The sequence below is a fragment of the Manacus candei genome, unplaced genomic scaffold, assembly GCF_025592945.1.
Source record: "Manacus candei isolate 608988 ecotype Guabito, Panama unplaced genomic scaffold, ASM2559294v1 h1tg000037l, whole genome shotgun sequence".
Classification (NCBI taxonomy): domain Eukaryota; kingdom Metazoa; phylum Chordata; class Aves; order Passeriformes; family Pipridae; genus Manacus; species Manacus candei.
In genome coordinates this window covers 11,039,567-11,060,433 of record NW_026138085.1, presented here as the reverse complement: position 1 = coordinate 11,060,433, position 20,867 = coordinate 11,039,567, and the positions used below count along the sequence as shown (strand labels likewise).

Genomic DNA, 20,867 nt, shown 5'->3' with positions numbered 1-20,867 from the left:
GCATGAAGGGCACTAATGGAATTGAAACTGTCAGACCATTTCTCCTAGGAAGCAGAGTAGGACCTTTTTGGCTCACAGCAAATAAAATCCTCATTAGAGTCACACTGACTCTAAAGCACTGAGCCATTTGGTAAATAGGGAGCTTCATATCAGCAACATTTTCCAGTTCATGTAGTAAGAATTATGATGTAAAAATAAGTTTACACACTGAGGGTCAGGTCACCATCTGCTTTTTGCTGACAAAGCTCTGTTACACTCCATGCTGCTTAGGTGATTAACATCTGAGGGGACTCAGACTTGGAATAACCTTGAAATCCAGAGAAGGACTTCCTCATCCTGTCTTTATCAAAACCCTGTTGAAGTCAGTGGAGGTTTTCCTGTTGATTTCACTGTAATCCTTATTCATTATTTTAGTGAGATCACAATGCAAGGCACAAGCACACTTACCTATTTTTCTCCAGTTCCAAGACGAGCTCCTGGCCTTCTGCCTTTACCATAACTTCAGCTCTGAGTGGATGCTGCATGTAAGAGAGATGGTGCCTGTTACTCACACACCATAACTACAAACACATCCACAAACACAAATTGTTTCCCTGGGAATTGCAGCTGACCTTAAACCACTCCTTGCCTTCCTCCTACTTCAGACCTGAAGTGATGGGGAAGGGAAGGGATGGGCTGTGGTGGCTCCCAGCTCCAGGCACGCTGCTGCATCCCATGGCACAGCCATGCAGAGCCAGGAAGCAGTACAGGCACACTGCTGGGATGCTGTACCTGGGCTAGTGATCCTGGTGTCTCGAGGAATAATGGGTTCAGACAAGGCAACAAGTGCCGGTGCTAGAGCACTTGGAAGGAGCACCGGGTGGAAGGAGCACCGGGTGGAAGGAGCACACTGTACCCCCCTCTCCTGTACACTGTGCCCCAGAATGAGCTAGTTAACCAAAGCTTCCTTTGTTGTCACAGCAGAAAGACATTTTTAGGAGCCTATTTCAGGACAGGGGGATTCACATCTCTTCCATAGTTCCTTTACTCACAGAAAAAGACAGTAAAAGACATGCAACAGAGTCCCTTGGATGCCTTTAGGCTCTAGCCATTGTAAAGACAGTATTCCACAGCTGCTGTTGTTTAAGTCCCAGGCTGCCAAGGGACTGGAAACCATGACAGCAACTTTCTAGTGTGTTCAAGCACATGCTACAGCCCTGGCTTGCAATCTGTCTGCAGCTCTGAAGGAGGACACAGGACAACAGGCTCCCTAAGGCCTGCTGGTGTGAACAGAACAGACCCTAATTTCTTAGTGGAATGGCAAATGCATACACTATAACCAATCATTTAAAAAAGAATCATTCAAAACACTGAAAACATAGAATATGCTTTCTAGAGGACCAACTAGAAGGGCCTCTGAGGTCTCCAGTTTTACCTTCCTCAAAGCAGGACCACTACACCTAAGCTCAGCTCGGGATTTCTGAGTCTGAGTGCTTTCTCATAAAGGAAATGGATGAACAAATTTCCCAGAAGAGAAATAACTCATTTGATAACAACACACTTCTCCATTCAGCTGGAAGAAAAAAAAGAAATTATGAGAACTGGTGAGAAAATTAACCCATAGTACTTTCTAAATCAATGCTGGAGAAGATTTTGCAGAACACAACAACTGAAAGTGAAATAAAGCAAGACTGACTGAATGGGACTCTCTGATGATAGATCTGTCAGCCCAGAGATATGCTCACTTGTCACTTCATCAAATCCAACTTTTTTCATCAGCTCCCTGCTCATATTCTGGGTTTTGTTCATCCTTCCTTCAGTTTCCAGGACTTTGCATCAGGCCCGCACAGATGATGCAAAACAAGTTAATACATTAAGGGTATACAACAAGGGCTAATTCCAAGGGTCTGAGTTTCATTTACAACCACAGGTACTCAGTACATTTCAGGGTGATTCTGTGTTTCAGTAACTAAATGTAACTGGGGGGTCTGAGGGTCTCCATCACTGTAAAAGTCTCTTCACAAAGGTTGTGCAAACATCATTATTACAAATATCACCCTCCCTTCTCCTTCAGTAATCCCACTGCTCCAGAGTCCATCAATTGCTGTGTAACTGAAATATCCCAGCTGCATATAAGCTTTGCTAACACTCATTTCAGAGCCAACAGGAATTTGCCTGAAACAAACCAAGTACAACCCCTGAGACCCAGCAAATTTATACAAGGGGAAACGCTGTCCAGATGTATTTGCATCACTATCAATAACAGAACCAAAACTTGCAGGCAGCACTACAAAGGCACTTTAAAGAGAATTAAGATCATGACAGAGTCATTGTAGCTTTTTTTTTTGGTGTAATATGACACAATAATAAGTTTTAGAACCCCCAAATAACATCACAATAATAATAAATTAATAATAAATACTCAAGAAAAATCATGGTATCTCCCCATAAAGCTTCCCCTTTTTTTGGTTCACAACGTAAATAACACCCTCTGGATTTTCCTCTTTCATTTGATTATGCAACTGTAATTGCTTCTGATTGTGACAACACAAAGGCTGAGAAGTTGTGTTTGTGTTAAGTCTGGCACCCCAGCAATTCTCAGAATGGCCAGAGACTATTGACACCCCACTTCATCCATCCATGTAACAGAAGCAGGGCTGTGATCTGTATCAACATATACTGTGTCTAAGACACAGTTAAACCCACCTGAGCTACTGGTTGGCTTTTTTTATTTTAGTGAAGCCCCCTCACAGCTGGGATTTGTAGAATCATAGCACAGTTTGGGTTGGAAGGGGCCTTGAAGATCGTCTAGTTCCAACTCCTCCTGCCATGGGCAGGGACATCTTTCACTAGACCAGGTTGCTCAGAGCTCCATCCAACCTGGCCTTGAACACTTCCAGGGATGGGACACCCACAGCTTCTCTGGGCAATCTGTTTTAGTACCTCACCACCCTCACAGTCAAAAATTCCTTCCTAATATCTAATCTAAACCTGACATCTCAGCTTAAAGCCATTCCCCCCTATCCTGTCACTCCATGCCCTTGTAAGAAGTCCATCTCTGGCTCTCTTACAGATCTTTTAGGTACTGGAAGGTGCTACAAGATCTTCCCAGAGTCTTCTCCAGCTGAACAACTCCAGCTCTCTCAGCCTGTCTTCATAGGAGAGGTGCTCCAGCTCTTGGAGCATCTTCACTGCCCTCCCCTGGCCTCGCTCCGACAGGTCCATCTGTGCTGGGGACCCCAGAGCTGGACACAGCACTGCAAGTGGGGTCTCACCTAAGCAGAGTAGAGTGTCAGAATCCCCTCCCTCGACCTGCTGGTCACACTGCTTTTCATGCAGCCCAGGACACAAATGGCGTTCTGGGCTTATCTCCCCCTAAAGCAGATGCCTCTCTTCAGCTGCTCCCTAAATGCCACTGATTGTATGGCCCCACTCCCGTTTCACAGATCAGGTAGCTACATATCGAGGTTTCAAGGCATGGCAGAGGGCAGGGTGAAAGCAACGCCCAGATATGCCAGCCAGCTCATTCAGCCTTTCCCGGGATCCAGATCCTGGCTCATCCCCACGGCTCGTCACAGGTTAACAAACCCAAAACGCGCATCAACAGGTGCTGCACTAACCGCGACATCTTCCCTGCGCCTGGTAACGGTGAGGAGGCTTGAAAACAAACCAGAAATGACCTACCTTGTGGCTGCCGGGGCCGCCCAGGGCTGCCCAGTGCGGCACCACCACCTCGGGCTGCAGCTGCGCTGCGGCTGCGGAGACAAGAGGAGCCGCTCAGCACCCCCGGCCCCTCCGCACCCCGGGCTTGGACAGCACGGAGCCGGGGCAGGAGAGGAGAGGAACTCTGCGCTGGTTGTAGGAAAACCAGGAGGATCCCCCAAGCCACCCACCCACCCACTCACCCATCCATCCATCCTCCCACCCTCCCTCCCCGGGGGCTCCCGCAGCCAGAGGCACCGGCGCGGGCGGGGGTCACCCCGCACTCACGGCGCGGTGGCTGCAGCAGCAGCGAGAGGGCGATGCCGCAGAGCAGCCCCCGGCCCCGCATGGCTCCGGGTACGGACCGGCTCGGCCGCCGCCGCCCGCCCTATAAACCCGCCCGCCGCTTTTCTCCTCCCACCGGCCCGAATCCGCCCTGCAGCCCCCCTCCTTCTCTTCTTCTTCCAACCCATCCCTCAGGCAGCACCGCGGGGATGCTCTCCGGGTGCTGTAGCGGCTCTGCCCTGCGCCGCGGGGCTGTGGGGCTGGGCTGTGTCCCCCTCCCGGGACTTCGGGACAAGGGGAAGTCTGAGCACCTCCCTGCAACAGCTAGGAAAGAGGGGAGACCTCGGGGACGGAAGCAGCTCAAGAGGCTCCCGTAAGAGCTGTGCTTATAGCTTCAGTTGTTTATTTATTTATTTGCTATATTTATGTGTAATCTTATAAAACCATTCATAGCTGATCCCGTGGTTCCAAAGACATCCTAAATCCCTCCACTCCTGGAAAATGCATTACCCCTGGACAGCTGAAGGGATAAAGGCTAGATTTTTATGTGCCTATATAAAAGGGCAGAACCAAAAACATGTTCAGTGTCTCTCTCCCCTTATGGTAGATGGAAGGGCCAGGCTTGAGGAAGAGCTTGGGAACGTCCATAGCTCATATTCCCTGTGCTGCCCTTCAGGGATTTCCACTCACTCCCATGAGGCTCCCAAAGGAGCATCCCTGTCTTCTCCTGCATCCTTCAGGGCTGAGTCATGGGTTGAAGTCCACACATCATTTCTTTGCCAGTCCTTTGCCTCTCAGGGAGCTGAGAACCTGGAGGTGTGAGACTCAGGGTCTCACTGCTGAATTACATGTGGGGTTAGGGTGATATCAGGAGAGGAGAGTTAGTGGGGTCATGCTGAAGTTACCAGCTGCAAACACCAAGTCTCCACAGTGCTGTAGATGCTCCTTGCACATGCTGAGCCCACAAAAAGCAACTGCCTTCCCTGTGTCAGCGTATTTCTACTGTGACTCCTGTCCAGCTCAACTGCAGCCTCACTCAAGGCTGCACGGGTGGACTGGCATGAAGTTTTAAGGAGTCAGCTCCGAGTGGCAGGAAGAGGCATTACCTCTTAGCCATGCTCTTCAGACAGCCATTGATCTGCCTTATCCACTCAACTCTTTCCATTCATCTCTATATTTAAATGTCTATGTAAGTGAATCACCAGGGAAACAAGAAATTGAGAGAATTTGCACCTGGCTGTGTTTCAGAATGTATTGGTAAATCAGCCTGATAGGAAATTAACACTCTCTTTAGAATAAAGGGTTGCTAGATAATAGTAATGATTTTCTCTCTTGTCCAGAGGATTATTTATGCTGTTGAAAACACTGATCTCTCTTTTACTGAAGGTCTTTGCTGGCTCCTGCCATTGTTGCCCAAAGGAAACATGACTGTTTCCATTTTCAGATACTCTTTTGTCTTATGACTCTCATATATGTCCCCTTTCTCCCCCAGCACTTCACATGCTGGACCCCTGTGACCTTGTGAAGGTCAGTTTATTCCTGATATCACCCTGGCAGAGGAAACTCAGGGCATCGTGGGGACACTTAGAGGGAATAATCAGGGTGAGTGGGCTACAAATGACATTTTATCTGCTCCACAGAGAGGTCACAAATTTTTATGGCACATCTAAATCATGTTCTTTCCCAGAGCAAAAATCCAGGGACCAAATTTCAGCTCTTTTCTAATCATATGGAATATCTTGAAGGGAAACCTTGACTATTTTCTGTGAATTCCCCCACTTATTTATAGCTGCCTATAATATAGATGAAAACAATGGCACTATTGTGGATGTCTTTATTATAAATAAGTAAAAATGCAAGCCAAATTTAGACACAATTTTAGCTATTCTGCTTTCATCCTTGCATAAAATTTCCATCTACCCAAAGGAAAAAAACCCCCCACTTTGATGAGGAACATGTATGTTTGCACTGAAAGATTGTCACAAATCTTCTCAGTACAACAAATCTTCATAGGGACTGCTCCATATATTTCTCTAAAAGAAGATCAGCCTAAAAAAAAAGCATGAAATGGAATAAAGGGAGGCTTAAGGTTGTTAAAGTACTTAGGCCAATAACTATCTGCTTGTGATTTTTTCAGCATTCAAGTACCATAAAAATAAAATATGTGCAATATTTGCATTTGTTACATAGTGATATTTTTATCTTTGGATCTTGGTAATATGAGAATTGATATCTTAATTTACAATCACCAGAAACTCCCTCTATAAAAATATAACTACAGGCTGTGCAGTTGTTATATATAGGTTAATCTATATATATATATATATATATGATATATCACATTACCGAGACGTTGCATGGAAAGAGTCAGGATGTTTCAGCCTTCCTAGCAGTGCTCAGATGTTGTAAGGGTACCTGCATCTGGCACAGGATGAGTCAGATCCTGCCTGTGCCCATCTCTTCAAAAAGCTCCAACCGAAGTCAGGGGGACATTTGCCTGAATCACAAAGCAAGGTCAGACTTTAGGTTATCTAGGAATTTTACAGGCCCAGACTCATTTCCTCCAGGATCCTAACTGCCTGATTAAAAGTATCAGCTGGGAATGTCGAGTCTCTGCTCTGTTCCCTCCTCTGTTACATCCCCTGTGATCAAGGCATGGACATACCCATTAGCAGCAGCCTCCACGCAGCATCCAGACCAAGGGGCCTTCATTAGGCTCCACAATGAGGTGTTTCAGCCTCCTCAGGGCAAAGCTGATGACAAAGATTTTGCAGTGGGGGTTCTGCACTTGCTCCACAGTTTGCAAGATGATTTAACACTGTTGTTGCTGGTTGGAGAGCAAAAGATGACAATTCTCTCATTATGTTTATAGTAAATTAGAAGTTAGCCACCAAGGAAATAGATAGGCCTAGGGAGAAGAACGCCTGTTCAAGGAACAGACTTATGCAGAGAATGACTTGGACATGTATCAGAGTAAGAGCTCGGTAATATTTCATTGGAACTCTTTCTTCAGAAATAGGAAAGGTTGTTGAACAAAGTGCTCTGAAAAGACTCCTGCTGACACTGGAGGAAATTTTACCCGGAATCAAAGTCTTAGCAGGAGAAGGGAGAAGACTGTCCTGCCTAACCTCTGCATGACAGATACTCACACGGATGAGAGAAATTCTGTGTCTTTGGCTGACTTGAGCAGAATGTGAAATATCTCATTTTTCAGAACATTTTTCTTGTTCAGATCATTTGAAATGATCAAAGAAGGGAGGCTCTGAATGCGTGAAGGGAACTGGAGATTTAACAGTGAACTTTTTTATCTTGAATCTGAGCAGTTGAAAGCAGCTTCAGCTGACCCAGAATACTCTATTTAACTTTGGTTTTCCACCACCCATGTAGGACAGCAGGAATCCTTGGAAAGGCCCTAGAGCAGCTGTCCTGCCAAAGAGGGAGAAGTGCTGTAAGATGATCAGGTATTGGACAAGGGCTTGTCCCAATGTGCTGATAGTGAAAGAATATCAAAGCAATCTCTGTGCTTCCTTTAAAGGGTGGGTCACTGCTGCTACTTTCTGCTACTACTTTTGCTTCATTCCTACAGGCAAGTGAACTTGATGGTAGAAGATTCTATATGCAGACACACCACATCTTTTTAACTGTGTTTGCACATGTGAAGCACTGTAGTCCTCTCCATGCATCCCCTGGCAGCCCAGCATGGATGGACTTCTCCATCCATGGCTTTCAGCTCTTCCCATATTTCTTTGGATTTTCATAATTGTAAATACACACAAGCACATATATAAACTAATATTAGTAGCCTGAATTGTCTGAAAAAATTACTTCAGCTCATCATTCTAGGAATGTCCAGCCTAGCTGCACAGAAGTCTGTTATATGAGTTACAATTTACCCTCCCCAGGTCTATATGTAAGCTCTCAAGTTCCAAACAGCTCATCAAATTCTCCAAAATGACCTGTGCAACTTGCTGAAGCCACATGGGTTTCCCACTGAACACACTGACTGAAAAGGTAGTGCTGAGGAAAACATTTATTTCCCATTCTATAATACTTCTCTGGACTATAATTTGTTTTAAAAATTACAATACTTGAAACAACTTTACATCTTCTTCCTCATCGCTATCAGTTACATTGATGATGTAAGTGCTGGAGGGAGTAGATGGGGAGGATGGCAAAACTTCCTCTACCACTTCAACATCCAGCTGTGGCAGGGGGCTCAGAGACCGCTCCTTGGTGCAGCTGCTCTGACAGGGCACCACTTCAGGGCTCTCACAGATGCGCTGGTCCCCGTGTATACTTTCTTCTGAGTATCTCCTAAATGGATAGTCTTCACTCACGGCTGAAAATATCACCTCCTGTCTTTGGTTCCTGTGTTCATAAAAGCTGAAGCACTGAGGCACTGAGCTGGAGAAATTCCCGTAGCCAAATGGAGGTCTGAGTGAGAATGTGCTGCAATGAAAGAGATTCAAAGTTGGCTTTCAGAAGTGCAGACTGCCTGGGCTGCAGAATGACACTGATGTTCTGTGTTGGTAAGCTTATCCTGTTGATTCAAACTTTAAAACCATGCCTAATTTAAGCACTATGGCCATAACAAGAATCGTCCAGATTCCATATGAGGCATAAGCCTCATTTCAACCTCATACACACATCAGGTTTCTTTGAGAACAAACATAAACCCTGCTGTTTTTATCAATAAAATAATATCATTAATAAAGCAGCATCTGATCACCTTGCAGTGAGTTAACCAACATAGAATAGTAAAACACATGTTTGCACTCTCAGTGCAACTCAGAAATCATGATCCTTGTATACAAGAAATGAGTTTAGAGGACAGTGAACTTATAACACTCCTCTTTCTCAGAGGCCTCACAAAACCATCTAATTTCAGAGACCAAGGCATGAGCAAAGCTCATTTTTAGCAATTTTGGGAATATGTGTCCTGTGTTTCTTTAAAGGACCTCAAAAAATAGGAATGTCTTGTGTTGCACTCATCGAGATTTCAGAAATATTAGCAGTTATGGCAGCTGCAATCATAGGACCCAGGAGACATCTCACACATCTACTTTAATTCTATCTGACCATTTTCAAAATATATATACACTATCCCTAGCTAATGCCTTTCTGTCAAAATCAACTGCACTTAAATACATAAAGTGGAAAGGAGATACTTCCGTTTTCTGTGGTCTTGGGAGTGCCAATTACTGCAATAGTATTATGGAGATTCAATAACAGGGCATATATTATGAGCAGCCTGAGGCCAGCAGGTCCCACCACACAGGAGCTACAGGAAGGTAAGAACTCCTTTCCTTCTGAATGCTCCATCTGCTTTCTGCAAGTCAAAAGACTCTCTGCCTTTTAGCATTTGTTCTTACTGACTGGTGTTGAAATGAAGGGTTTCATTACCTTGGGGGGAAACAGCGAGGTCCAGGTACAAAGGAAGGGTGGCAAAATGGAAACTGAGGAGGTCCTCCAAAAAGATTGGCTGGTTGAACGATGGGAGCAGACACATAGGTAGGTGTGGGAATAAAAGGGGTAACTTGAGGAATAGGTATTGCTCTAGGAAACATAGGAATCCCTGGGGTGTCACTATTAGAGACAGAAAATCTGCCATTGGTGGTGGTGATGTTACTTGAGTTTCTGCTGAAACTCTCAGCGAAAACGGGTGCAGGTCTCTTCAGAGAGAAATTGAGCCCAGATGATACAAAAGCTTCTGTCTGAGCAGATTTAGCAAAGTGCTGTGCTGAAATTACAGGGCGCAGGGGCAGGGTTGGAACTGGAACAGCCACTGACGTGGTGCTTGCACCAGTGGTCTGGAAAAGAGTCACTGGACGAGTATGTTGACTGGAAGAAGCTGGCAGATGAATAACAGGAGACTCACCTTTAGAAGACAAAACAGTTATTTATCAGACATGAATACAGCAAGAGTTTTTATAAACAGCAGTGTAGCAAACCACACTAGAGCCTGAATCGTTTTCCCCCAACCACTTCCCTGGAACTCACAGTCATTGCACTACATGGCCTACATGTGTCCTGACACACAAGTTTGAAGCCCGCATGTTCAAGCTTCCTTTCACAGAAACCCAAGTAAAGAAGGAATTGGCTAGTGAGTGATGGGACTGTGGGGCTGCTGAGGGCTGTGTCTTGTCCTAATAAGGCCACAGAATGGGTTGGAGTGTGCTTGCAATGCCTGAAGCTCAGAAGACCTCACAAGTCTACTGAGTTGGAATGAGCCAAATTTATAACAAATCTGCCTGGTGAGAAGCAGAAGCAACAATTAAAACACCCTAATACCCTGTATGTTTTCTTCTTTCACCAGTGAATGTACCCACTAGACAATTTCACTTTGAAATGTTTTGCAGAGCACAAACTTCACTGTACGGTTTCAAATCCCATCTCATGTCAACAGGGCTGCCTTTATAGGGAAGGATTTCAAAACACATTGAATGAGTGTTTTCAAACATCACTAACTCAGAACTTCACGAGAACAAAGTTGAGTGTTCTCTTTTAAAAATCTCCAAATATTACCACACAGCATGAACAGGCATTTCATTTTCTTGTCTCCTTGTAAAGAGAGCAGTCCTTGTCAGGATGCTTAAAGAGGAAAATGCCATTGCCTGGATTAAGCTGTTTGCTGTTGAAATCCACTATCCACGGACTGACAGAGCCAGAGCTCTGTCACTACATGCCCTTGTAAATACAAACTCTTACTACAGCAGGTAAGTTCTGAATTTTTTAAATAAGTCACTACTGAAAACTCACAGACTGGATGTCCAATACTGTTCTTAACATTGGGGCTGGCAAAAGAGTAAACAGGTGACGGGAAGGGACGAGGGCCAGCTGGGCTTGTAGCGATGGTACTCTGAGAGGTGCCAGAAAATACAGCAGAGCGAGGTGGTGGGAAACACTTCTTTTTGTTCGGCTGATAAACCCAACCTGTCAGAGACGAAAAAAGATGCAGACACCCAATATTTTAGATGGTTTCATTATTTATCTAAAGCTATGGTATCTGTAATTCTGAAGTATCTGATAAAACTAGCCCAAAACTTGCTCCCACAGTCAATGGCAATACTCCATTTTTTTCAGTCAGCTGGCAAATGGGGAATTTTACGCAAGATGAAAATAAAATAGACATATTTGGGCATTGTTTCTATGTTACCAAGTAGTAACTGCTCATGAGACAAAGAAATACAGAGAAGTGGGGAGTGATGTTTATGACAGATTAGTCAGATCTCGTTTACCAGGATTAGCCATAATCATGAACTAGGAGGATTATGACAACAGAGAAAGGATCATGACACCCAGTATCTCAAAAGCTTTTAAAAAGTACTTATACTTTAGAGTACTTATGCTCTGTTCTATTGAACTGTGTGTTACGGAGAAACTAATTTGTTAGGGGTACAAATTTTTAACCCTTTTGACAAAAGGCTGAGAAACAACATCTTCCACACCATTATTTGAGAACCCCAAGTCTACACACTGGAGAATCCCACAGAATACAATGCCATTTGTGCTTCCTGTGGCATTTCCCTTTCCTGCTTTTAAGGAACGGATGCATATGTCACCACAGGCCACCTGGGCAGCTTTTTCTGGAGCATGGAAAATGATGCAGCAGGCCATGTTCACAACAAACTCACTATCTGCCCACTAGACTACTAAAGCATTCAGAAGAGTTGCTGGAGCTGTGGTGGTTTAAGCACCATTTGGTGCTTAAATGTTTTGGATACTTTAAAAAAATCTATACAGTTTCAGGCACACAAAAGGACTGTGTACTTGAAATATTTGTAATTTTTTTCCATCTCTATTACTTGCTCTAATGTAAAAGATGCATTTTTCAAAAAGCCTTGCACTTCTAAAGCGTTCAGGTAAATAAATAAAATGTTTACCAGGAAACTCCTCCCTGTGCCTCAGTTTTATTTTGTTAGCTTCCTCATAATACGGCTGCTTCTGCTCTTCAGTCAGTTTGCTCCACTCCAAACCAAGCTGAACACTGATTTCTGCATTATTGGCACCTGGATTAGCTTTTGCTACAGCAGCCCGATGGATCCTGGCCCACACCATAAATGCATTCATTGGACGCTTTACACGGCCACTTTTGGTCTTGCTAAATGGAGTATCTGGCATACCTGTGCAACAAGGCAAGGAAAGAAGATCATCTTTCAGGGAATACAGCACTACAGGTTATATTAATTAGTAGATCCAAAGGATATTTGGCAACAGATTCACTAGAGCTTTGGAACAGATGAAACTTGGTGCACATTTGGAGAGCAGTTCCTAAAAAATAACTAAGGCTTAGGGATCATCCTCCACTAACCTTCACTGGGTCACTGCATAAGGAATCATTTACATGGCTTTTGTTACATATTATTTATTAAAACAAAACAAAACAAACAAAAAAACCCCCAAACCAAACAAAAAAAACAAACAAAAAAAATCAACCAAACAAAACAAACAAACACAAAAAAAACCCCCAAGAAACATAGGACTGTTAATACACTAGTTTGGATTTCATTTAGCTGGATTGTTATCACCACCAGAACTCTGTAACCAAAGCCCTAAGGATGCAGGGACCAGATCTAAGGATGGTAGGGCTGTTCAGTCCCACACCTGTGCAGTCCCTGCCTTCTCAGCTGAGGTTGTTGTTGTTGTTCCAGGTTTCTGGTCGGATTTTGTTGCATTTTTTTCTTTTCTCAGATTTGGACACTCATTTTGTTGGAGGAACCTGTGTTCCCAAATGACTGTTACATGATACCTGGCTTTGACTCTTTGTAAACACAGGCATGCCCCAGATTTCTCAGAGGTGTATGAATGCTTCGTACCTTTAAAAATCAACCAGATTCCTTATCTTAAACCTGCAATCACAATTCAACGTAATTCCAAACACTGTTCTGAGGGGTTTCATGTAGCCAGGGAGCAGGTAGACAAAACTGCATTGATTTTAACAAACCACTACAGAACTCTGTGCTCCCGCACGTTAATGTCTTATGCTCTGTAAGAGAGTTGTGCTAACTCCAGCCTATCCAAAGGGATGGTTCTCTAATATGACCTTTCCAGTTGTGTTCTCCTTCCTGCTAACCTGTCACCTCATGTGTCACTGACTGGACCCTTGCAAGCTCTCTGACCGTAATACCTGAATCGGAGGGCAGGACAGTGAGGGGAATGTTTTTCGTTTCAATCTTTGGAGGTTGCACTAAAGGCTGCAATTGAAGTGGCACTTGTTTTACCGGCACACGGATCAGCTGTGAGGGCCGAGGACCTTGGATCTGTACGTGGGACCTGGAAGGTAAGGGGTGAAACACAACCGGGATGTTCTGATCTTCAGGAGGGCACCCACGCTTCTCACACTGCTGGACCTCGCGGTCATCGGGGCTGGCTGGACCAGGTCTGCACATGGATCCAGCTGGGGAATCGCTCTTCTCCACCTTCACTGGGCGCGCCTCAAAGGCCACGTTGGGGGGCTCCACTCTGACAGCAGCTCTTCTCCAGGGCTGACTCCCACTCCCACCGTGCCCCAGCATCTTCTCGTTCTGGCTGTCACCGCTGCCCCTTTCGCGGTCCTCCTCTCTCCGGATGGCTCCGCGGGCCTCCTTTCCAACCGTCCCCGCAACCGGGAAGCACGTGCCCTCCTCCCGCACTCCTGCGCCGTGCCCGGGGCGATCCTGCGGCTGGAGCTCCTTCACTTTGACGCGCAGCCCCCCGAGGGGACCCACGACTTCCCTGTGCCTGGGGGGTGACTTGTGAGGAGCCCGGGTGCGGAGGCGGCAGTGCCGGGCGGTCCTGCGCTCCATCCCGCCGCCGTTCCCCGCCCGCCGTTGCGCCAACGCTCCCCGCGGCCCCGCGCCGGGGGCGCGCACCGGCCCCGCACCCCGCGGCCGCCGTTGGGTCCGCACCGACCCCGCATCCCGAGAGCGCCGGCGGGGTCGCACCGACCCCTCATCCTTTCCCCGCCGGTCCCCCCGCACCGACCACCCGTCCCGGGCACCGCTGTCGGAGCCGCCCCGCGCCCGCCCCGCGCCCGCCCCGCGCTCCGCCCTCCGCCGCCACCACCGAGCGCTCCTCCGGGCCGCCCAGAAGGGCTCGGGGCCGCTCTCTCCGGCGGCGCTTTCCGGTTCCGTGCCGGCCATGCTGCGCTGCTGCCGGGCGGCCGCGGCCATCGCGGCGGGCGGCGGGCACGGCACCGGCTCCGCGGGCGGGCGGCGCGGCCTCGCCATGGCCAAGAGCAAGTTCGAGTACGTGCGGGACTTCGAGGCGGACGACACCTGCCTGCCCGACTGCTGGATAGTGGTGCGGCTGGACGGCCGCAATTTCCACAGGTGAGGGGCAGTCCGGGGACGCGGGGGGTGCGGGCTGGGAGCGCTGGGCCGGAAAGAGGGTCCTGGGTGATGCTCTGCGTTGCGCTGGACTGTTTCTGCATGACCCGTGTGAAATCTAATTCTAGTCATTCTTCTCATATGCAGCGCCTTAAAAACGGATCACAAACGTCGTATCTTCTCTAGTAACTGATTATATTAATTCCCCATCATTCCCCGTTATATGCGTCTTGGATACAACTCTGAAAATAAAGCAGGCTTTTTTTAAAGTAGTCGCTTAGATTTGGTCCGTAGTCTTTCTCACACTCTTTTCTGTGTTTTCTGTAGGCCATAGTAATAACCTTTATAATACGATGCTTTGGATGCTTGTCCTGCAGGTGCGGGAGTTACAGATCCCCCTTTCCTCCCCGATCCCAATGAACCTTCACTGGGTCTCTCCAGGGCACAGAATTACGAATGGGGTTTTGTTTTCATGTGGCCAGGTGATGGGGGAATGGTGTCCCAGTGCCTTGAGTGTGTTGGGAAGGGACAGCAGTTGGTACAGGAGTGTGCGTTGGTGTTTGGAGTCAGTGTCTGTGTGGTGTTCACCTTCCCTTGGGATAAATAGAACACAGTTCCCTCAGCTCGTAGATGACACAGATTCTTGCTGGGATTTGATCTCTGGTTCTGGTAAAACTTTGATAAGTTAGTTGATAATGTTGCCTGTATTGGACTGAGTTTCCTAGGTGCCCTAGGATAAAAGGAGTTTACAGAAAGTAGTATTTGTCATCCTTTTCCAAGCAAAATGCTTAAACCAGCTGTTTTAAAGGACTGGTTAGGGTGAGATACTGATGGGAAAGTGAATGGGTTATCCAGCGTATATCAAAAGAGGATTTTTGTTTGGTTTTTTTCCATGCTTGGGGGGAATTCTCTGTCAATATTTACAAGGTGCTGGAAATCAATATTCACAGAAAGAAAATATGAGGAAAATGAATGGGTTAGCATTTTATACCTTTTAAAGGAATTCTTATTCAACCATTTTTGCTTTGGAGGTTTTCTGAGCAGCATGAGTTCAAGAAGCCAAATGATGACCGTGCCCTGCAGCTGATGACCAGGTGTGCCCAGACAGTGATGCAAGAACTGGAGGATATTGCTATTGCTTATGGACAGAGTGATGAATATAGTTTTGTCTTCAAAAAGAAGACTAGGTGGTTTAAAAGAAGAGCAAGGTAACAGCTGCTTTGATACTGAACTTGTTTTTAACACCTCTCTCCAGACCTGTAATTCTTTGATTTACCTTTACTTACACACAGGGGTTAGGAGGAGAGCTGGTGCTCACACTGCAGTTAGTTCAGGTTCTTCTTGTGAACTCTTTGCATATGATCTTCCAGGAAAATACGTTCAGTAATACAGAGCTTTAAAAACAAAGTTTGATAAAACAAACTTTATAAATAAACATTGTTAGAACAAACATTATATTAACAAAATGTTACGTTTTCCAAACGCTTTTGCTTGATTCTCAGAACTTCTGGTGTTCAAAAGACACTGTGCCATTGCTGATCTGTTGGGCCATTATTTAAGAAATGCTGCTCTCCACCAGAATTATCACTACTGATACCTCAGATATATAACCATACTGATGTACTTCTTTCTTTTTTTTCTCTCATTCTGTGTTTGCAAGTAAGTTCATGACTCACGTGGTCTCCCAGTTTGCCTCAAGTTATGTTTTCTACTGGAAGGATTACTTTAAGGACCAACAACTTCTGTACCCACCAGGATTTGATGGACGAATTGTGTTGTATCCCAGCAACCAGAACTTGAAGGACTATCTCAGCTGGAGGCAAGCAGATTGTAAGTGTGTCTAGAAAACAGAGATTCGTGCAGTTGAGTTCTCTTCCCCTCTGACTAGAAATGCCTTTATTGCCAGTGTATTTGTATATATAGCTGTCAGTGAAAGAACAGCAGGTAGGGTAGTAGATTTAAATAAATAAGCAATGTTAGAATTGTTTGGGGCTTTGTATGGCTACAGAAATGTTGGCTGAAATTCTGAGTCAAGCTACAACTACATTTATTGCCTCCTGCGATTGGCATTGCCTGCTGCGGTTTCAGCATTGGAAATATTAGAACTATTAATAGAATTAATTTATTCATTTTTATGTTTTAAGTTGGTTTAGCCAAGATAATCTTTTGTAATGAAGAGATGTGAATGTTTAAATTCACACCAGGTACTAATCAAAAGTGTTGTATATTCTATGCTAGAACAGAGCATTGGGTTTACACTCTAGGCTTTTATCAGTATGTAGCCCCTGTTGCTCAAATGAACATAATTCACATTACACATAAACATCTTTTACCCCCTGCTCTTCCCTTTTCAGAGTTACAATGAAATCTGTCTATTCTAGTCATTCTTCTGATATGCAGTACCTTAAAAATGGGTCACAAACTTTGTATCTTCTCTAGCCACTAGAGATTGATTATATTAATTCCCCATTGTTCTTGGATGTATCTTGGGAATAAAGCTGGGTTTTTTTAAGTAGTCACTTAAATTTGGCAAATAATCTTTCTCATGCTCTTCTGTATGTTTTCTGTAGGCCATATTAATAACCTTTATAATACAGTGTTTTGGATGCTTGTACAGCGAAGTGGTTTGACACCAGTGGAAGCACAGGACAGGCTCCGGGTAAGAGTCTCCTGAGGTCATGTTTTTTTTCCAGCTACAAATTAAATCATAAGATTTGTAAAGTGTCTTGCCTGCCCAGCAGCCCTGGCTGGCTTGTCTGTAATAATTTTGTGGGTGTAGATTGAAACATCTTCTTGAATTGCACAATGTTAGTATCATTAGCAAAGAATGTATTTTTGGTCAACTATTAACAGGATTTTAAGTTCTTAATTAGCAAGTTCAGAAATCTTAGAAGTGTCATGAAATGTTCAGTATCCAAATGTACAAGGTACAACTGCTGAATTCAGCTACTGTTGATTCCCAGCCCCTTTTGTTGTGTTTTGTCTCCTTGTGTAGACTTCAGCAAATTATTTCTGTTTTATCCTGGAGTCTTTTGACTTTCTTCTATTTGTCTTGAAAATATAATAAAAAACTTCTCAGTTTTAATACTTGTTTGGCAATTGGAATTAATTCCTCTGTTGAGAGAAGTAATTGAACCTTGTGACTTAAAGGTGAAAAACCTGCACAAACGTCAGTCTTTCAATATTCACCCATCTTCTACCCTAGAGATTCAGTGTTTTGGTTATTATCTATAAGAGTATTTTTCTTTTCGTTTCTTCTCAGGGAACTTTGGCTGGAGATAAGAATGAAATCTTATTTTCTGAATTCAACATCAACTACAACAATGAACCTTTGATGTATAGAAAAGGAACTGTCTTAATATGGCAGAAGGTAAAAAACTTGCCACTAGCTTCTTGCTCATGTTTTAAATAGTTACACTGTGGCAGACAGGCTACACTGTAAAATCACCAGATGTATCTCAAATGGTTGTCTAGGTATAAATACTAACTAACTAACCATATTTGCCATGTAATGATGTGTAAGATGACTAATTGTTTTGGAGATGTCTTTGAGATATCTGTTTCCAGGAACATAATATAAAAATTAGTCTGTGAAGTCTGGCTTAGATACAAATTATGACCAACTAGATAAAACATGTATCGACACATGACTATGTATATCACTGGGGCCTGTGCCAGGCCCTTCCCAGAATTAGGTCCCAAGTGTATCCATGGCAAAGGAATTACAACCTTTTGTTCAGTAATGCAGCTCAGTTCATAGTACACTTAGTCCTTTTCTGCTTTAAAAGTAACTTGGAAATGTTCATCATTCTAGGATGATCCAGAATTAGTGGAAAAAATTCCTGTCCTGTGTTTTTTTATGAGATGAAACCCCAGAAAATCATAAATGTTTATGGCCTTAGTGTCCTTCTGTGCTAGGAGACCTTATGTAGAAATAGTGTTCCATCTGTCTATACTAAGAGTTCTCCATAACTTGCTCAGCCTTTTGTCTTCTATACTTAAAAAAACTGTAATCCTTTTTTATTTAAATTTTGGCTAACAATTTGAACTAACTAGAGTAGACAGATGCTCCCACCTGGAAATACAGTCCACTTGTTCCTTAGACATATTTTTGCTTGGTAATTGTAGACATTATCAAGGTTTCCTCTTTGCTTTATATAGCTCCAAAGTACATATTGTGCTTCATTCAAGGATACTTGAATCCTTAGTAATGTGAATTTGCAGGTAATTTCTTTAGGCCATGTGATGATGATGGGCAGCTTCAACTGCTCACTATTAAGTCTTTGAATTGAGAACAGACTCTGTTTCAAAAGATGCTATGTTCAGACTCTGGTATGATAAAGGGTTGATAGTTGTTTTTGTTGTGCCTTTGTTTCTAGTCCATTTGTGAATCCCCTCTGGAGTCTTATATGTCTGCTAATGTGTCAGCTGTATTTTCAGGTTAATGAAATCATCACGAAGAAAATAAAGCTGCCAAAGGAAGCAGAAGAAAAGGAAGTGGAAGTGACCCGGACTAAGACTAAAGTTGTTCCTCTGCACTGTGATATCATTGGGGACCAGTTCTGGGAGGAATATCCTGAGATTCTGGCTGAGGATCATTGATACCTGTGACAAGTACAATTGATAGTTTACATTTTGCTCTGCTTGGGTTGTTGGCTACTGAGTAATACGGATGGTGGCTGGCAGAGTTTAACCTGGAACCCTCTTCAGCAGCTCCATTGGTTTTATTACTGTTGTTGCCTAAAAAGAAGACACTGGTGTGTTGTCTGACATACCAGGATATGCCCATATGGAGAGCTAAAATCATATTATATTTTGAATGTTAAGAACTTGTCATAAGTTAAGACTGCTCCTTCCTTGTACATGTGTATCTTGTACATGTGTATTTGTAGAAAAAGTGTATAGAAATTTCCTTCATTTCTGTACCATTTAATGTGTGAGGTATTTTACTGAACTGCTGAACCATAAAAAAGCTTGCATATTTGAACAGAAAATTATTAATTTTATTTTTGTTTCAACTGAGTTGGACCAGAATACTCAATTGGCATATAGTATTTCAATTCAAGGCCAGTGTGTTTGGTCAGATGAGTGACACACCATTCAACTGCCTGATGTCTGATTCTTACTGAAAGGAAATGGAGCGGCTCAGCAGTTTCCTGACAGATCTTAAAAGTTTTTGTCAAATGTACAGGATTTTTATACTTGTAAAAATTAAAAATAATAATAATACCTTCTCTGGTATGGTTTATCATGTGACCTTCCTCATTCCTGGGATTTTTACTAGTAAGTGGTGGAAGTTCCAAAAAGTGAAGTTAATAAAGATACTGTACAGACTGGAATTCTCTTAGGACAGGGATAGAGTTTTCTCACTTTCCATGGCCTGGGAAGTCACCTGTCTCCTACTGGGCAGGAGTGGCAGTAGCAACACAGGGGAACATTCCTGGTGCCTGCAAAGAGGGAGCCAATATCAACTTGTACTGTTTTCTGATTTTCCTGGGAATGACACAGACACAGCAGTGCTGACAATCCGTGTTAGAGGGAAGAGAGGAATGTGTGTTGTCTGGTTAATGCACAGGTTTGTTCTGGTTTAACTATCAGTTTAGACCCTTTGTCAAAATAGTTAAATCATACAATCTCTCAGAGTAGAAAAAAATCTGCTAATGGATAGGGGCTTGGAATTTGAGAGAAATAACCTATTTCAGTGTAGAAACACAGCTATAATGACATAATAGGTATTTATAAGGCTATTACTACTTCTAACCATGCTGGTTTCAAAACCATGGTGCTAGAACAGTAACTGAGCCAGTTATTACTAAGGGAGAGATAGTCAGCAGTTGGGACTGGCCATAAAAATGGAAAGAAAGGATCAAATGTGATTGCGAAGGTCATTCAGTACAGAGTTCATTTCCCATGAATTCACTTATCAATCTACTCTGTTTCCCCTTCCTGCAGGAAGAACTTGCACATTTAAGGCAATGTGCCTTTTGGTGTTTTTTTTTTTAAAAAACATGAGCCAGGTACTGATGTAAACTTTGTAGCTTCTTCCTGAGATTAAACAATGAGCCTGTGTGTTTATAATAGCACAGGGCTTCCCCTTCTGCTCTGTGCTAATACTGAGCAGTTAAAAACATGCACTGAGAGAATGTATTTTGCTTTTAGTTTGTAGAACAGGCCACAAAATTCCTAGGAAGAGGATGTGAGTGAGTGTGAGATAAAGATTCTGAATGAATCATTCTACCAGTCATTTACCCCAAGAACTTTTTATCTGTCTGCTGGTTTTTTGTCTTGTAACACAAATGTAACTTACTTGACTTTGAAATGCCATTTGTTACTGTCTGGTGCCTGACTTTGGACATTACATACAAAGCAGCTGTTCCAGAACTGGTAACACTTTGGATTTACTCAGACTAAAGATGAAAAAAAATAATTTGGCAGCTATGATTCATGCTTAGAAAGTATTATGTAGGTTTTTTATCTTAAATATTATGGCCACCTTATGCATTATACAACATATCTATGTATGTACCTTGTATGTGTGTATAAAAAATGGGTCTGTATAAGTTCGTATCCTCAGAGTGTTTTCTAATTAACTCA

General features: G+C 43.8%; 3 protein-coding genes across 5 annotated transcripts in view; 1 reads left to right on the top strand and 2 right to left on the bottom strand.

Moving 5' to 3' along the window:
• ADAM19 (ADAM metallopeptidase domain 19) overlaps positions 1-4,054 on the bottom strand; it is a 33,684-nt gene extending 29,630 nt beyond the window's left edge. Inside the window, exons 1-3 of the mRNA XM_051793660.1 lie at positions 3,970-4,054; positions 3,664-3,734; positions 448-518 (exon numbers count right to left, since the gene is read on the bottom strand). Coding sequence (XP_051649620.1) covers positions 448-518; positions 3,664-3,734; positions 3,970-4,030 — 203 coding nt within the window. The 5' untranslated portion in view covers positions 4,031-4,054. The remainder of the gene's footprint in view (positions 1-447; positions 519-3,663; positions 3,735-3,969) is intronic.
• A 3,924-nt stretch (positions 4,055-7,978) lies between these two features.
• On the bottom strand, positions 7,979-14,125 carry SOX30 (SRY-box transcription factor 30). Its single transcript, XM_051794239.1, has 5 exons — positions 13,094-14,125; positions 11,850-12,089; positions 10,726-10,899; positions 9,370-9,844; positions 7,979-8,415 (listed from the first exon to the last, which is right to left on the bottom strand). The coding sequence occupies exons 1-5, from the start codon at positions 14,115-14,117 to the stop codon at positions 8,046-8,048; spliced, it is 2,283 nt and encodes a 760-aa protein (XP_051650199.1). The 5' UTR covers positions 14,118-14,125; the 3' UTR covers positions 7,979-8,045.
• On the top strand, positions 14,071-19,482 carry THG1L (tRNA-histidine guanylyltransferase 1 like). 3 transcript variants are annotated; one of them, XM_051794258.1, is made up of 6 exons: positions 14,071-14,276; positions 15,305-15,481; positions 15,934-16,103; positions 16,844-16,932; positions 17,536-17,643; positions 18,714-19,475. In XM_051794258.1, the coding sequence occupies exons 1-6, from the start codon at positions 14,086-14,088 to the stop codon at positions 18,873-18,875; spliced, it is 897 nt and encodes a 298-aa protein (XP_051650218.1). In that variant the 5' UTR covers positions 14,071-14,085; the 3' UTR covers positions 18,876-19,475. The 3 variants fall into 3 exon arrangements, with proteins under 3 accessions (XP_051650218.1, XP_051650219.1, XP_051650220.1); XM_051794259.1 differs by lacking the exon at positions 14,071-14,276 and having other exon boundaries at positions 15,348-15,481; positions 15,938-16,103; positions 18,714-19,471; XM_051794260.1 differs by lacking the exon at positions 14,071-14,276 and having other exon boundaries at positions 15,415-15,481; positions 16,029-16,103; positions 18,714-19,482.
• The last annotated feature ends 1,385 nt before the right edge of the window (positions 19,483-20,867 follow it).

Bases quoted from the DNA above. Each gene is read 5' to 3' on its own strand.
- SOX30 (XM_051794239.1), bottom strand. From the start codon at position 14,117: ATGGCCGCGGCCGCCCGGCAGCAGCGCAGCATGGCCGGCACGGAACCG. The intron at 12,090-13,093 runs GTATTACGGTCA...CTTGTTGCACAG, and splicing joins TGTCCTGCCCTCCGATTCAG to GTATGCCAGATACTCCATTT. The intron at 8,416-9,369 runs GTAATGAAACCC...CTTTCATTGCAG, and splicing joins CCTCGCTGTTTCCCCCCAAG to CACATTCTCACTCAGACCTC.
- THG1L (XM_051794258.1), top strand. From the start codon at position 14,086: ATGCTGCGCTGCTGCCGGGCGGCCGCGGCCATCGCGGCGGGCGGCGGG. The intron at 16,104-16,843 runs GTAAGTGTGTCT...TGTTTTCTGTAG, and splicing joins CAGCTGGAGGCAAGCAGATT to GCCATATTAATAACCTTTAT. The intron at 16,933-17,535 runs GTAAGAGTCTCC...GTTTCTTCTCAG, and splicing joins AAGCACAGGACAGGCTCCGG to GGAACTTTGGCTGGAGATAA.